Source organism: Artibeus jamaicensis, unplaced genomic scaffold (assembly GCF_021234435.1).
Source record: "Artibeus jamaicensis isolate MK-2021 breed Jamaican fruit bat unplaced genomic scaffold, CSHL_Jam_final contig_332, whole genome shotgun sequence".
Taxonomy (NCBI): domain Eukaryota; kingdom Metazoa; phylum Chordata; class Mammalia; order Chiroptera; family Phyllostomidae; genus Artibeus; species Artibeus jamaicensis.
This window is the reverse complement of record NW_026521788.1, coordinates 332504-348939: the sequence shown is the minus strand read 5'-3', so window position 1 is coordinate 348939 and position 16436 is coordinate 332504. Positions and strand designations below refer to the sequence as shown.

At 40.2% G+C, this 16436-nt stretch overlaps 1 protein-coding gene across 3 annotated transcripts in view; it reads left to right on the top strand.

The window, feature by feature from the left end:
* PLCE1 (phospholipase C epsilon 1) overlaps positions 1–16436 on the top strand; it is a 353887-nt gene that overhangs the window by 283568 nt on the left and 53883 nt on the right. For all 3 annotated transcript variants that reach the window (XM_037143005.2, XM_037143006.2, XM_037143003.2), the window contains exons 12-19: positions 752–874; positions 960–1096; positions 3122–3360; positions 5014–5075; positions 5159–5324; positions 8279–8386; positions 9850–9966; positions 11605–11763. In XM_037143005.2, the coding sequence (XP_036998900.2) occupies positions 752–874; positions 960–1096; positions 3122–3360; positions 5014–5075; positions 5159–5324; positions 8279–8386; positions 9850–9966; positions 11605–11763 (1111 nt within the window). The remainder of the gene's footprint in view (positions 1–751; positions 875–959; positions 1097–3121; positions 3361–5013; positions 5076–5158; positions 5325–8278; positions 8387–9849; positions 9967–11604; positions 11764–16436) is intronic.

Sequence of the window (16436 nt, the reverse complement as noted above, 5' to 3'; positions counted from 1 at the left end):
GACAAAAACAAAAATGAAATAAAAAGAAAGATCCTGTTCACTGATTTGGTGAACAACCAGCCAAAACATTTCTCATACTGTCCTGTCAGGGAACCAGTGTAGAAAGTAAAAAAATGTTGTGAAATAACCAGCCTGAATTTTTTGATCTAGTTGACTGATATTTTTATACTGAATGGATACATTCTTGGCAGGTGCAAATATGATCCTAGATAGAGTTGGCTTATTGCCATTCTTAATATTTTTCAGACTCACATTTTCCATTAGTATTAAAAACCCTTCCTTGTTTTCATCTAAGAACTGCTTAAAAAAGGAAAAAGAGAAGACGCCAATACATTCAAGACATTCTTCTTAAATGTGTTTCTGTAATTCAGAATATAGGGGAAAACATGCATATTTTTACAGGTTATAACTGAGTGATTTGGGGCTGTTTTTTTAAATGACTTTTCTTCAAAGACACTGAATTTACATTTTCTTCCAATTAACCTGTGATTTCAAAGAACTGGTTTAATTAAAAGTATATGAACCTCAACTTTATACCCTTATTGAATAGACTGCAAACATGAAGTGGTTTCAATGTATAGTGTTTTATCTCTGACATAATATAGATTAATTCTGAGAGCAATGAAAATAGCCTCCACCCTGTGACTTGCAATCCATCTTTCTGGTCCTGTTGCTAACCAGAGAGTGTCTGTTAGGGCAGAATGACAGAGGCAGCCTTGTTCTGCCCATCAAGGCCATGTCTTTGTTGCAGTGCTTGGAGCAGCAGCAGCTGGCACGGGCGCATCAAAGGAGGAATGAGAGGCTTTCAGAGCTTCATGGTTTCCGACAGTAACATGAGTTTCGTTGAATTTGTTGAGCTGTTCAAATCCTTCAGGTACAGTGTGCTTTCTTCTTACCCTTTCTCAGTTCCACATTTTCGCAGCAGTACTAAAAGGGGGATGTTCTCATTCCTCACCCAGTGTAAGGAGCCGCAAAGACCTGAAAGATCTCTTTGACCTCTACGCTGTGCCCTGCAACCGACTGGGCTCTGAGTCAGCCCCACTCTACACCAACCTAACCATTGACGAAAACACCAGCGGTCTTCAGCCTGACCTAGGTCTGTGTAACAATTTAATCTTTCTCTTGGAGACCTTTCTATCTTAAAAAAAAAAAACAGGATTAGAGAGCCTATCACACAAACCTTTAGCTTGTCCTTCATGGTGTGCCTGGGGCATGGCAAAACATGTGGAGAACTTTTTCAAGGTGTCATTGGCATTTGAGACAAGGACATTCGTCACTGTGTAGGTCTGTCCATGTATTTCAAGATATTTAATTAACAGAGCCCTCCAGTTATTCTGGCAACCAAAAACCCTTTCCTGCTCAGTTCAGATGTCCAGTGGGTGTGTGGTATGTCCCAGGTGGGAACCACCAGTCTCTCCCCTGCCTGCAGGCAGGTGGGTGCTCAGCCTCAGGGAGGGAGTTGTCTACACTTTAACAATGAGAGTCTTAATGGCCTCAGCATCCAGGACGTTTTCCCAAATATGTAAACCAGAGTGTCTAGTTCTACCCCACTCACCACTGCACCCCCACCAGCACCCCTTATGCATTTTAAAGGCTATAACCTTCTTCTTCTGTTCTTGCTGGAAAATATAAACACAAAAAAGTAAAAATAAAAAAACCTGTCCTCTTTCATGCAGTTGCTTTAATGCTTAAGAATATTAACCTTTCTCAACTTTAGTCCTCAGGTAGGTACATAACTATAGATTAGTCAACCTGTTACACTTTTTAAAAATTTAATAGGCTTTTCTTAGAGCAGTATTAGATTTACAGAAAAAGAGTGAAAAGTAGAGACTTCACATATACTCCCCCCCCCACAGTTTCCCCTATTATTAATATCTTACATATTTGTTTCAGGAAGCCAATATTGGTATATTATTGTTAACTGAAGTCCCTAATTTACGTAGTGTTCACTGTTTGTGTTGTCTATTCTGTGGGCTTTGGCCATAAGTATAGTGGCTTTGGACATAAAGTCCACCTTTACAGTATTATACAGAATAGCCTCACTGCCCTAAAAAACCCATCCACCCTTCTTCTGAACCCCTGGCAACCACTGGGGTTTTTTTTATTACAGTCTTTATAGTTTTGCCTTTTCCAGAATGTCATATACTTAGGATCATACAATATGCAGCCTTTTCAGACAGGCTTCTTTCACTTAGCAGTACACATTTAAGGTTTCACTATGTCTTTTCATGGCTCCATAGTTCATTTCCTTGTATAGCTGAATAATATTCGATTGTATGGATTTAGCAGCATTTATTCATTAACCTATGGAAGGACTTCCTGGCTGCTTCCAAGTTTTAGCAATTGTAAATAAAGCTGCTGTGAATATTGTGTGTAGGTTTTAATGTACATATAAATTTTCACCTCATCTGGGTAAACACCAAGGAACACAACTGCTGGCTCATATAATAAGACTATGTTTAGCTCTGTGGAAAACTGCCAGACTGTCTTCCAAAGTGGCTGGAATTAAAATGAATGGCCATTCCAAAGCTAGTGTCAGTGCAGAGCAACCGGAGCCTTGCTGGTGGGAGTGTAAGATGGTACAGCCACTTTGGAAGGGAGTTGGGCAGTTTCTTACAAAATTAATCATACCCTTACCATACCATCCGGCAGTTGCATTCCTTGGTATTTACTGAGATGAATGAAGTCTTAAGTTCACACAGAAACCTGCACACAAATATTTATAGTTATGCTTTTAAAGTACATAAAAACTATCATTTTAAAGGTCTATCTTTAGTCTCTGAAAATATAAAAATGTAAGTTATTCTCAGAAACTGAAGTCCAAATTCAGCCTAAAATCTCTGAGTGAATGTACATTTAGTTCCCCTCTAATACCAAAGCTCGTAGGCTTTCAAGTTCATTGATCTGGCTCTCTCTTAGTTTCTTTTATTTATTAATTGATTCCTTTTATGTTTTTCTACTTTGTGGAGTTAGGAGTAAGCACTGAGTTTGATGGCTTGTTTAGACAAATTAGTAAAGAATTTCTCCAGCTTAATAAAGCCACAACACCATTATCTCCCAGATGAACTTTGTGAAAGATGCTGACCAGTTTATCCATGTTCTGTGGATGGTTCCGTTTCAGATTTGTTGACAAGAAATGTCTCGGATTTGGGGTTGTTCATTAAGAGTAAACAGCAGCTGTCAGACAGCCAGAGGCAGATCTCTGATGCCATTGCTGCTGCAAGCATCGTGACAAATGGCACTGGGGTCGAGACCACATCCCTGGGCATATTTGGGGTTGGCATACTTCAGCTCAACGACTTTCTAGTGAATTGCCAAGGAGAACACTGCACTTATGATGAAATCCTCAGCATCATCCAGGTATGTACCTCTTTCTTGTGCATACATGTGTAAAGCCTGACTATTCTAATTATTTTCTGCTAAATATATACTCTTTCTATACTTCTTTTCAAAGACTCTTAAGTTTGGGGCAGAAATAGAAGGGTTTTTTTAATACCACATTCATAAGTTCTTATTTAACATATAATTAACATAGGTCCCAAGCCTTCAGTTACTCAGGGTCTATGATAAGCAGTCAGTACATGATTCCTTCTTGTTGTTCTAGCACACGCAATAGAATTAGTAGTCTAGGTTTTCAGTCTCTTTGATCATTTAACAAATATTTGTCAGCTCCTACTATGGGCCTGGCTATGTTTAGGTCCTGGGAATAAAGCAGTAAATAAGATGAAGTTCTGGCCCTCACTGTAGCTTACATTCAAGTGGGTGAGGCAAACAGTAAATAAATAAAGATATAGGGAGGGGCAAAAGTGGGTTTACAGTTGAGAGTATGTGAAACACACAGTTTATTCTTGTATTATTTAATTACTGTATTCTTTTCCATATGAACAACTGTAAACTGACTTTTGCCCAACCTGTATAATGTAGCTTCAGGTAATAATGGGTTCTGGAAAATACTGAACAGAATAAATGGATGCAGTGGTGCCAGAGGTGACACTGGGGCTGGCAGTTGGGGGACGCTTGGGCCCCGAGTGAGTAAGCTATTGAAGGTCTGAGGAAAGAACTTTCCACACAGAGAGCAGCAAGCTCAAAGACCAAGGCAGGAGCGAGCTCGGGGTTTATGAGAAACAATAAAAAAGCTGTGCCATGGTTGCCACATAAGCCGGAGGAACAAGGGTAGACGGGGTTTCAGACAGGTAGGCAGGGGCCCAACCATCTAGGCATTTGGGCCACAGAAGGAGCTTGACTGACATCCATAAGAAATGGGAAGCTAATGGAAATTTTTGAGCAGGGAAGTAAGTAACATGACTTGATTGCTGTTTGTAAGAGGTCACTCTGACCACTGGAGAATGAACTGTGCTAGGGAAGGAGTGGAAGCACAGAGGCTAGCAGGAAGCTTGCATAAGTAATTCAGGCGAGATACGGTGACCGCCGCAACTACAGTAGGTAGGAGATAGGGGCATGAGACAGTTTATTATGTCTGCAGCACATGCAGCAGAATTAGTTTAGGTTTTCAATCTCCCTTTTCAGTGGATTGAGAATCAGTGGATTAGCTCTCTGGCAATTGGATTTAATCACTGGAAATATTTAAAATGTAAGGTTATTCTCATATGCTGAGTGCTCACTGGAATATTATTGAGTACAAGCACCATATGAAGTGTTCTATGGGAATCATCTCATTTCGCCTCTCACTGGCTCTATGGTAGCTGCTATTATCACCCCCCTTTTCACCTGAATAAGCCGATACCAGTTGTTTTCATATAAATCAGCCTTAATCTTTTCTTTTGCTCTTCTTGTTCTCTTATATAAATATGCTTTTTATAATAAACTCACTTATAACAAATGTTTTCTTTTGGACAAAAAAACTACATCTTACCACTATGTAACTAAATTAGTTCAAATATTTGGTTTAGGTGTTTCCTGATGAAAACAGAACAGCTTTAAAAAATGATGTGATGGCTTTTTTCCCCCTTAGTTTCCTTTACCTGAATAACACTCTTTTTGTATCCCTTGCAGAAGTTTGAGCCTAGCATTAGTATGTGTCACCAGGGCCTAATGTCATTTGAAGGATTTGCAAGGTAACTTTTAAAATATATTTTGCCTATCTTTTAAGAGTATGTATTTTTCCCATGCAATCCTAAGAAAATTTGTTTCCTCCTAGGTTTCTGATGGATAAAGATAATTTTGCATCAAAAAATGATGAATCACAGGAGAACATTAAAGAATTGCAGCTGCCCCTGTCCTACTATTACATTGAATCTTCACACAATACCTACCTCACAGGCCATCAGCTCAAAGGAGAATCCTCAGTTGAACTCTATAGCCAGGTACTGAGAATTCCACTTGGAATGTGGTCATCTTTAAACCTGATTTACATAACCCCCAAAGTCACAAAAACCTGACCCCAAACTCCTGTGAAGAACTTATGAACTACTACATGCAAAATGTGAGGAAGTATGATGTGTGGGAAAACAGCCTATGTACATACAGTTGTTTTCTTTCCTTCTTTTTGTTTTCTTTTTTCCCGCTATCTATACTTAACCTCTATTCTGGGCAACCAAAGAAACAGAAGTATTTGTTTGAGACTCATAGCTTTTAGACCCTACTTAGTCTGACCTACTCCTACTAAAATTAGATTTTCCCATGGGAAAGTGATCTAATCATTTCCCTAAATGCTAAATAAATCAATATATTGTAGTGGGAAAGCATTGTAGAAAATGCAACTCTCTATGAAGTTATTCCCAAAGTATTGGTTGTTTTGCTTTGCAATTTGTTACACAAGCAACCCATCCCTATGGTAACCAACTTAAGAAAAAAAATCTGCACAGACTGTAGGCTCTGTCCTCACACTTAATTCAAGGGGATGTTCTGGGAAACTCAGTAGGTTCTCTGGACTAGAAAGAAAGCACATCTTTTTGACCTATACATCCAACTATCAATGATCTGAATGTCAGTTGCCTCCTTTTTATATTGTCTGCAAATTCCTAGTGTCTGCTGCCTGTTTTTAGAACTCCTACAAGAAGAGGTAGTCAATCAAAAAGGAGCTAGGTTAGGCCCAGGGAATATTAGAGTGTGTGGGGCATGTGAGAGGAGAGGGGAGTTCGAGTGTGAAAATTGCCATTGTGTTGTTTACACATGCCCAGCAGACCTGAGGTTCTTTTGTTCTCCAGGTTAGTCTGGATAGTCCTCAAAGCATGATCAAACTTCTGTTCCAAAGTTTATCTAGTATGGAATATGTGTTCTAAACTCTAAAATCAAAGTTATGAAATTAAGATGTCTTTAGTGATTTTCAAAATAGAATTTCAGCCCAGGGGCCTCAGAGGCTGACACTGAGATGAGCAAGCAATAGAGCAGGAAGGTCCCACACCTGCCCCCACTGCAGCTGGGGCATATTGTGCTGTACATATTGGCCCTGCATTTGCACAGAGAATTCCAAGGTTAAAGAAGTTTGAAAGCCATTGTTCTCAGGAGCAAAAAGTTAAGGGAGAGAGAGAGAGAATCTCTCCCAAGAAAACAAGCAAAGACCAATTAGATTTTATTCCTACTTCACTTCCCTATTTGATTTTAAAGAGTTTTTTTTAACTCATTAACATTATAACCCAAGTAGAGATTGCTACAGCTTTTGAATAAAGTACAAAAGCCCCTCAAATAGATTTACAGATGTGATTAAACCTAGTATGAACCTTCCTTTAATTTTATTTCTTACCACTCTCTTCCTCAGCCCTTCTAATTACCTCCTAATGTTACTCTATGGGATAGAACAGAACTGAGAAAAAAAGCCCTGTTTTCACCTGGAATTTCCAGCTCTGGTTTTTCCTTTCTAGCCATTCATGGAGACATTAAGGTGGGTGTGCTTCCCGGTATGACGGGCACACCCCAGAGATGGAGCAGCCTTGTGTTTCACTGTCATCCACACAGCAATTTTCAGCCTCAAACAATGTACCTCTAGAAACCCCAGCTGTAGGGAGTAACTGATAACCTTGGGATTTTAGGCCAGAGAATAGCTTCCAGCTGGAAAGTTTGATCACCCAGGAAGATTGAGTGCTGCCTGATGTGCAATGGGAAGAATCTAGAGAATATTTCATTACAAAAATATTAAAATAAGAGGGATTCCACTACCTGAGTTTTGTTGCAGAAACTTTAGTGGCCATTAGCCCCCAGTATTGGAGTGCTATCACATACTTATGTGGATTCTTAAGCCAGCAGCTTGGCCCATTTGCAGATATATTCTGCTCTTGATGCATTCAATACCCTTTCGAGACTTTCTTAAAAGATAGTCTACAAATAGATGTTATGGAGGAAGAGATTGCTACAAGCAAACATTACTGAGCTATACCCCCCACACCCATGTCAGGAACTCTGCTTCCAACTCAAGTTCCAGGACAGCAAAGAGGTATCACTTCATCCAATTCATTGGTAGGGTTTGCTGAAGCACCTTGCTGAAGAGGTTGTGAGATGACATACCAAAGCTTAGGGAACAAATGTGCTGTAATTGATTGCTGATGTCTGCTAAGGGTATGGGAAGGTGAGTTTATGGATTATTTGCCATCTCTGCTCTAGAAGCTGTTCTAGGATTAGACAGCAAGGCAAATCCTTGGTAACTCCTTGCTTATACTCTTCTTACATCAGGGCTGTCAAACTGATGTAAGGGCCGAATGTAATTTTAGGACAGTGTAAATGTAACTACTCCTTAACTGTTAAGGAGTTGAAATACACTTGGCCCTTTGAGGGCAATAGCGAGGCTGATGTGGCTCCCAGTGAAAATGAGTTTGACACCCCTGTCTTACATGCTCTGTGTTCATAGCAGATATATTAGCCAGTGGCAGAATTTGGATCTAAATGGAAAGTTTGATCCTGATTGGCTTTATATAAATGTCTGGACAGTTAATTAAGGAATCAGTGGCTGAATTTCCTCTGCCCTCTGGCATCACCTCCCCTGACAGCTGCCTAAACAGAACTCCAGCCTGGCTCTCTCATTTCAGCATGTGCCGTGTATATATAAGTCCCTTGAGGGGCAAAAGTTCCTGGGACAGTGATCAAATGCTTTTCCTATCAAATTTTACTTTCCAGTGGTATTCAGCTCTGGTAAGGACTTTTTCCACCTTAATCTGTTCTGATTAATTGTGGCCTTTGGCCAAGATGCAATATTCATTTTAGATCGAATTTCCTTCTTCTTTAGTCCTGAATGTAAACACTGGTATATAGAATCATGAGCTGGATTTAATTTAAGACCTTATCACCATTTGCTCATCTGGGGTGGATTTCTTCCTTGATCACACAGGTCCTCCTGCAAGGCTGCAGGAGTGTCGAGTTGGACTGCTGGGATGGAGATGATGGCATGCCCATCATTTATCATGGACACACACTGACAACCAAGATCCCCTTCAAGGTAGTGCTTCGTAACTTAGTTTAAACCAAGTCATAAACAGTCATTATCTTCATTTGTCATTTAAATCAGTGACTCTATCAGAGGATACCTTAGGTCGGAGGTTCTTGTCCTTGCTCTAAAGATCCCACAGAATTGTTTACAGTATTGTGTAAGATTCACACATGGTCACTTTTCTGGGAATTGACCTAGAACTCTTACTAGATTCTTATTCAACCAAAGTTTAGTTATCACTACCTTAAATAGTTTTCACATAATAACACTATTGTTGTAATGTTTACATCATATGATGATATATATATATATAATTTAGGTGCTGTTCCTTTGCTGTATGAATTAAAAGTCGTTTGTCATGGTGTCCTGCTAAAAGAGGACAGCATGTATTAAGAGATGATTCAATAATTAACTTCATAAAGTAATGAGAATGGTTCCACTTGGGGAACTAGTCACCCAGGAAGACTGGTCTCAGTGGATCATTGTTTCAAATTCTAAGTAGTCTATTAGTTGTGTAATTACTATTCTCATTCAGAGGGTCTTTGGCTATGTAATATCCTTTTTCTCTGAACTGTGGCTTGCCTGGGAAAGAATATTGTTATTTCTTAAGCCAGGTGGTAAAAGACAAATACCATATGATCTCACCTGTAAGTGGAACCTAATCAACAAAACAAACAAGCAAGCAAAATAGAACCAGAGACATTGAAGTAAAGAATAAACTGACAGTAACCAGAAGGGAGTGGAGAGGGGATAATGAGAGAAGGGGGAAGGTTGTCGAGGAACACGTATAAAGGACACCTGGATAAAACCAAAGCAGGGGTAGGATCGAGGGTCAGAGATAGGGATGGCTGGGGTGGGGGGGCAGTGGTGAGGGGAAAATGGAGACAACTGTACTTGAACAATAAAAAATGTGAAAAAAAGAATATTGTCATTTCTGTCATAATTGGAGATGATGACTAAAACACATTTTGTCTTTAATTCATTTTCCTGTTCACCCCTCTTAAAACTCTTGTGCTTTACACTGAGGGGACAAGGAGTTGATCATCGTCTTTCCACACATACATAAAATATATGTGGTCTCTGACCATTGTTGCCCCAAATAGATTGATTATAAACTCCTTGAGAGCAGGAAAGTATTTTATGCCTACTATTTTTGATGCTGTAACTAAAACAGTATATTTTACCTATAGTATATACAATATACATATATTGATTTGTTAAATTTACCATGCTGATAACTGTTCCTTATAGTAGGTGAACAGAACTCAATATGATCAGTTTAATGGCTTTATGGAAAATAGCCTTATTCTCTTGCTTAATTTAAAATATAAAAACCACTTTAGCCAGAGTCTTCTCAAAAGAATAATTTAGATGCTTTCTGAAGCTGTAAGTACCTTGCCCTCTGACATCCTGGACAGATATCTAATGAAATATCTAATAAAGCAGACTCTAATGAGCAGACTCTCTCATAGGAAGTGGTCGAAGCCATTGATCGCAGTGCCTTCATCAACTCTGACCTGCCAATCATCATATCGATTGAGAACCACTGTTCATTGCCTCAGCAACGAAAAATGGCAGAAATTTTCAAGGTAAGAGTCAGGATAGTATCTTGGCCTTTGTCTTACCATTACTGTTGAGTTCTATGTGATTCTTCCATGGGCCACACCACAGCTGGACCTCAGCCGTGAAGCATGTACAGTTTAGGGTCTCTCAGACCTGAGAGATGGGGGTGCCCTGGAAGCTTGTGCTTTCCAGGACAGTCCATCTTTTCAGCTGGAGTAATAGAAGCATTGCCCTGAGGTCTCCTTCAGAGAAAAGGAGAAGCTAACTCTCCACTACTTCTTGAACCACATGACAGGATGTTCCCTGTCCACCATTTATAGAAAAGCCGAAAATATCTCAGGGCAAATAAGTCTAATCATCTCGTGGCCCACATCACAGATGCAAAATGTGGCAAAGAGCTCAGACTGGCCACACCAGTTGCTATGTTAACACTTAACCCTTCTTCCTATACAAGGAAACTATAATGCAGGTTTAGGAGCAAATATTTCATTCAACTTTCTCCTTCCTCCACTGGCAGAGGCATTTGTGAAAACAAGTCTCTCAGTGGGAGAGAGGAACACAGCCTGCAGAAAATGTTCTCAAACACTAATGCCAATAAAACTAATTAGCCTTTCTTAATGTCTTCTCTTTGCCATCATTTAGAAGAATAGTCTCTAAACTTTTTTGATGATGTGCTTGTAACAGTAAAACACTAAAACATGTATTCCTATTGTATGTTTGACTTATTTCTAAATTATTTACATATCCTACTTACTAACATATTTTATATATTATTTAAAACATGCAAAAAGTAGAATATAAAGGGAATAACAGGAAAGATAAACTAAAAAATAACTTTTAAATACTGTTACTTATTGATGGTAGAAAAACCCTTGGCTTTCATAAAAAATTTTAAAGTGACTTTATTATTTATTTATTTTCTAAGGTTTTGATGTGATTGAACATGCTTCATTATTTCTGACATTTTAAATCTTCTGAATCAGGAGATTTCTCCTTGTCCCTCAGGGACCTTCATGAACAGCTCCTGACATACAGACTGATTCTGCCTTACAGACCGAGGGAGCCATTTCCAATGCACACATGAAACATTAATAAGCTTCCGTTTTTGTTCCTTTTAATTAAGAATAACTAAAAATAGAAATTGCCGTATTTCCTCCCCTCACCCCAGGGGATCATCCTGTGCCTGCCCTGCTGCCCACCTCCTGGAAGGACACACATTCCACTTTGGAGTCCAGGTGTCAGTCCTCGTAAGATGGTGTGCATGGTTCTCTTTACCAGATGGCGAACTCGCCCATTACCTTTCAGCTGTGTCCCTGCTCCATACTCACTTCAAGTTTTCTATCCTGTTGACTTTTTACCCATGCCTGGAATGGGTCATATTCTACAAACCACAGCTTCTAAATGAGTCTCTGTTTTCTTTACTACACTAGACCTCAGAGCATCATTCTCCCTGAAGAGTTAGAGCTGGCCCCATCCAAAGAACGGCCCAGACATCCCCTCCTTCTAACCACCTCTTCCTCCCAGTAAGATACTATTGGGAGGAAAGGGGGGACACCTTTTTTCCTACTTCTTCTTCCTAGGATTTTAAAAACAAGTCACTGGACTAAAAATAATAGAAATTTAGATAAAAGGCACTGGTTCTATGTTTTCTTTATTCTTTTTAGACTGTGTTTGGAGAAAAACTGGTGGCTAAATTCTTATTTGAGAGTGACTTCTCAGATGATCCCATGCTTCCTTCACCTGACCAACTTAGAAGAAAGGTGCTTCTTAAAAATAAAAAGCTAAAAGCTCATCAGACGCCGGTGGATATCTTAAAGCAAAAGGTACTCTTCTCTTGATAAAGAGGTTATTGGTATGCTATGGGCCCAGAACAAAGACATTAATGTCATTCTAAGCTTTCAGATGACCTGGTAGAAAACCAGGATTTGAAGATTGAGTTTCCTTGAATGATATATTTAATATTTGACTTTCCATTTTATAGACCGATAAATATTCTCATCCCATTCACCTAAAATTTTATTTTGCGAAATTGAGCTCCCTTGTAGAATGTACTTGTTATTAAATTTATTCTGAGTGGGACAGTGTCTGACTCTTGTCTCTGGACCTGGGCTTCACAGCTGTCAATCCCATGGCAGCTGCCATAACCCCCTATAGGGAGAGCCTCCTGTTGGGAGACTATCTGAACCTGGGACTGTGACCCTGAGGTCAGAGTGGAATCCTAGTAGCAATAGCCCTATGGTCCCAGCATGGCAGTTGGCACAGGTATCACTGTGGCTTGTGGACTCCAAGGAACTCACATGCCTGACTCGCCCATGGAGATCTGCACCTCAAGCACCACAAACCCACCTGTGCAGGAAGGCCCTGAGCCCAAGGATCCCTGAAAAAGTTAGTCCAAGACCACTGAGTCCATATACCAGGTTGCACTTACTTTTCCCACAGAATGACAGCTGCCAAAACCCTTTGTCCTATTTAGGAGGGTGCTGTTGGCCCTAAAACACCACTTTTGAAACTTACAGCAGCCACGAGTTGCTACAACAACCTCAGTGCCCTGCAGGAGTGGAATGAGGCAGCTCCAGCAGCAGGGACAGCCCTGAGCTAAAACTAGACTGTGCCTGTGGGTACAGTAATTTACTTCTGTGCCATCATCTCCAAGCCTCCAGGCCCTGTTCCAGTCCCACTTTAGTAGTTCCCAGAAAACAGAATTCAGCTGAAGGAAGGAGTCTTTTATAATTATGAGCCCAGCAAATTTGTCCTAAGTCATTAGTAAAAATGTCAAGTCAAATTGAGTCAAGTATCCACTGTGACCTAGTTCAGTAGTCAATTTGAAGCAATCCTAAAAAGTTCCAATTTGTACAGCTCATATATGTCACATGATATTGAAGAAAGAGCACTAAGCAGGGAGCTGAGATTCCAGGTTCTAGCCACTGGCTCACCATGTGACCATGGAACAATGTCTCTGGCCTCCGTTTGTTTATCTGTAAAATGAGAATGTTGTGGTGGCTAGCCTCCAAGGACTCTCCTCACACTGAAATCTCACAAAATCTCTGTCCAAATGAATCATAAGACCCCTGTCAGGATGCAGACTGCTCCATAAACATTCGCTAACCCACTCTGCAACCTCCATTTCAAGTGTTTCTTGCCACTCTAGAATGTTAATGCTTCCCCAAGGGACCCCTTGGAGCGTGCTGTTATCTGCTGTTCTAAAAAGTACCAGGGTGTTCTCAGATTGTCCAACTCACCCACAGTAAGACCAGGTGGCCCAATGTCCAGGCTGAGTTAGGAGCTTATGTTATAACACCTGATAACCTCAGTGATTCACCAACAGCCCAATTGCTTCCCTCAGGGTCAGGGAGGAAGGTGAGGCCAGAGGTTCCATCATCTTTAGACTTACTCTTCTGAGCAGAAAAGCAGGTGTTCACAGAAAGGACCCCAGCAGATCCAGCCCAGCCAATCCCTACTGATCAGGTTTCCCTGGCTCAAGCAGCTCAGTATTATCATGGATCCTCTAGATTTATGGTCATCGATTTTTTTGTGTGTGTTCAAGTATCCCTTAAAAGAATTTTTAAGACTACGTACCTCTCTCATACACTTTCCCCCACATACATTTATAAGGTGACATTAAAAATTGTACCACAACTGTAGTTACAAAGAATATATGTTCAGATATACTATTTATTATACATAAATTATATACAAATATAATGTACAGAAACAGTCCTCATTGTCAAATAAATGGGCCCAGTCAGCCAGACTTATGTTTGGTCAGAAAAAAGTCTTACCTTATTTTTTTAATTCAGGTGAGTATTGTATTATCATTCCTGTGATGACTACCTCACTTTTGAATTTTAGTTCTATGATGGATGGATGGATGGATGGACGGACAGACAGACTAAAGCAGGAAGGGAAGGGAAGGAAGATAGGTAGATGGATAGATATGCTGACAGACACACAGACAAGACATGGAGCCTTGAAAGTGTTTGGACCTGGATGAAATAAGATACTCCCCTCTTTGAGTTTCTCAAGACACTTTCAGGAGCTCCAAACCTCAACTGTCACCTCATCTCAAGCATCATCGTAAGGTTGTTGACTGATAAGTGAGAGTATATTTTCTTTTGTAAAGTAGAAGAGCAATTATGAAAAGAATATGGGAAAGGAGAACTAGCCAACCATAAACTTGTTCTTAGGCAAGCATGTTTTTAAGAATACACTTAGCACTGGCCTTCAAACCACAGTGTTGTCGGTTGGATTCCCAGTCAGGGCACATGCCTGCGTTGCAGGCCAGGTTCCCAGTAGGGGATGTGTGAGAGGCAACCACACTGATGTTTCTCTCCCTCTCTCTTTCCCTCCCTTCTCTGTCTAAACATAAATAAATTTAAACATTTTTTAAAAAGAGTACATGTAGATGTTGAAAATCTTGAATCTATAAATTGTTTTTTAAGTGTACATACCTGCATATCTCTAGAAGTCTTTGTAGACCCTAGAGGTACATGTTACCTTGTTTGAAGATTATACACAGCTCTAGGCCAGGAGTTACAAATCAGCCACCTTCAGGGGCCAGTCAAGAAACAAGAAAGTATGAGGAGCCAGATGGACAGTGTATGTGACAGTTGGAAGTGGTGAGGACAGGAGTGGATCATGTACACCCTCGTAAATGAACAGCTCTGATTACATTCTTTGTAAAACACTGCACCAGCCAAACACATCTAGTCCAGAGGTGAAGTTGGCCCTGAGGGCCACTAGTTTGCGACTTCTGCCAGGTTCAGAAGGCCTGGGATTTACTTGATTCCAGAGGCTACATTATAAAGTCACATGACTACAGCTGACCTTTGGACAACACGGGTTTGAACTTCGTGAGTCCATTTATATGTAAATCTTTTTCCAATTAATACTGTAAACATATTTTCTTTTCCTTATGATTTTTTAAATCACATTTTTCTCTAGCTTCATTATAAGAATACAGTACCTAGCTCAGTGGACTGAGTGTGGGCCTTCGAACCAGAGTATCGCAGTTCAATTCCCAGTCAGGGCACATGCCTGGGTTGCAGGCCAGTTCCCAGCAGGGAACACATGAGAGGCAACCATACATTGATATTTCTGGCCCTATCTCCTTCCCTTCCCCTGTAAAAATAAATAAATAAAATCTTTTTAAAAAGAATACAGTACATAATACATATATAACACAAAAAATGTATGTTAATTGGCTGTTTATGTTATTGGTAAGGTTTCCGGTCAACGGTAGGCAGTTAGTAGTTAACTTTTTGCAACGTCAGAAATTATACTAGATTTTAGCTGTACGGGAAGTCAGCACCCGTAACCCCTGTGTTGTTCAAGGGTCAGCTGTACAATATTAGCCTGTGTTCTCTAATGTCTGGCCCTCCTCAAACGCTACATCACTTATTCACTGCCCAGACGGGGAGCTTTTTCCTCTACAACACTGTTCCTCTGTGCTGTTTTCTTTACCCAGCAACTACAGCTGCCCTGTGCATACCTCTGTGGTTGTCGAGATGTGTTTGAAGGTTCTTGGGGCTGTTGCCTTTCCCATCCTGCACACAGTCACTTGCAGTTATTCTGCAGCCTCCACTCCGCTAATGAATAGGTCATGTTGTTTCAGGAGCCTCCTTTATGTTGAGCCCAAATCTTTCTTCCTGTTCCTCCTACTCGTTGGCAGTGCTTCTTCCCTCTGCAGCTGCACAGACTAATTGCATTTCTAGAAAGCTAGCATGTGTCTCCCCACCAGCTCTCTCTCCTCCAAGCTAAACATTCTGGTTGTGTCAACTGTCCCTCACAGGATATGGCTGCTAAGATTCTTCCCTTTACATTAAGAATGTTTTGGATAGTCTTAATTTTGTGGGTATTCTTGAATTTGCCAATCTTAAAATGTGATTTTCAGAGCTAAGTCTGACAGCATGAGGACAGTGAAAGTGTTACTTCTCTTACTTTGAACTTTATACCTCTATTAATGCAGCCTAGAACTACTCTCACTTTAAAAATTCTTTAATGATATATTTAAAAAATAAAATAAAATGTGAGAACACCTCAAAGAATAAAAATACAAAATCTTTAATGTGCACTAGGCTCCCATTGAGTTTGTGAAAAACAGAAAGAGTTCAATTATTTTTACAGAAAGTGTTCGTATGCCTAGTCTCCCCATTTTCCAGGTTCACGGTTAATTTTAACCTTTCGTGTGCAGGAGCCTCCCATTTATCTCTGTTAAATTCATTCTTCTCGATGTTGGTATGTTATTGCAGCATGCAGAGTTCTTTGTGAATTTTGACATCTATCATCGATTTATTTATTGGCATTTTTTTTTCCAAATTGTGCCTTCATCCCAGGTTGCCCTTAAGCCAGGCTGCCAAGTAGAGAGCTCTGTGGCCCTTCTCACAGAACATCACCAAAGTTTAGTGCTTATCTGTCCTGGCTGGTGCTCCCATCTCCTGCAGCCCACATGTCTCCAGAGTCCCTTCAACCCCTTTATAGAATAGAAAACTGAGGCTTG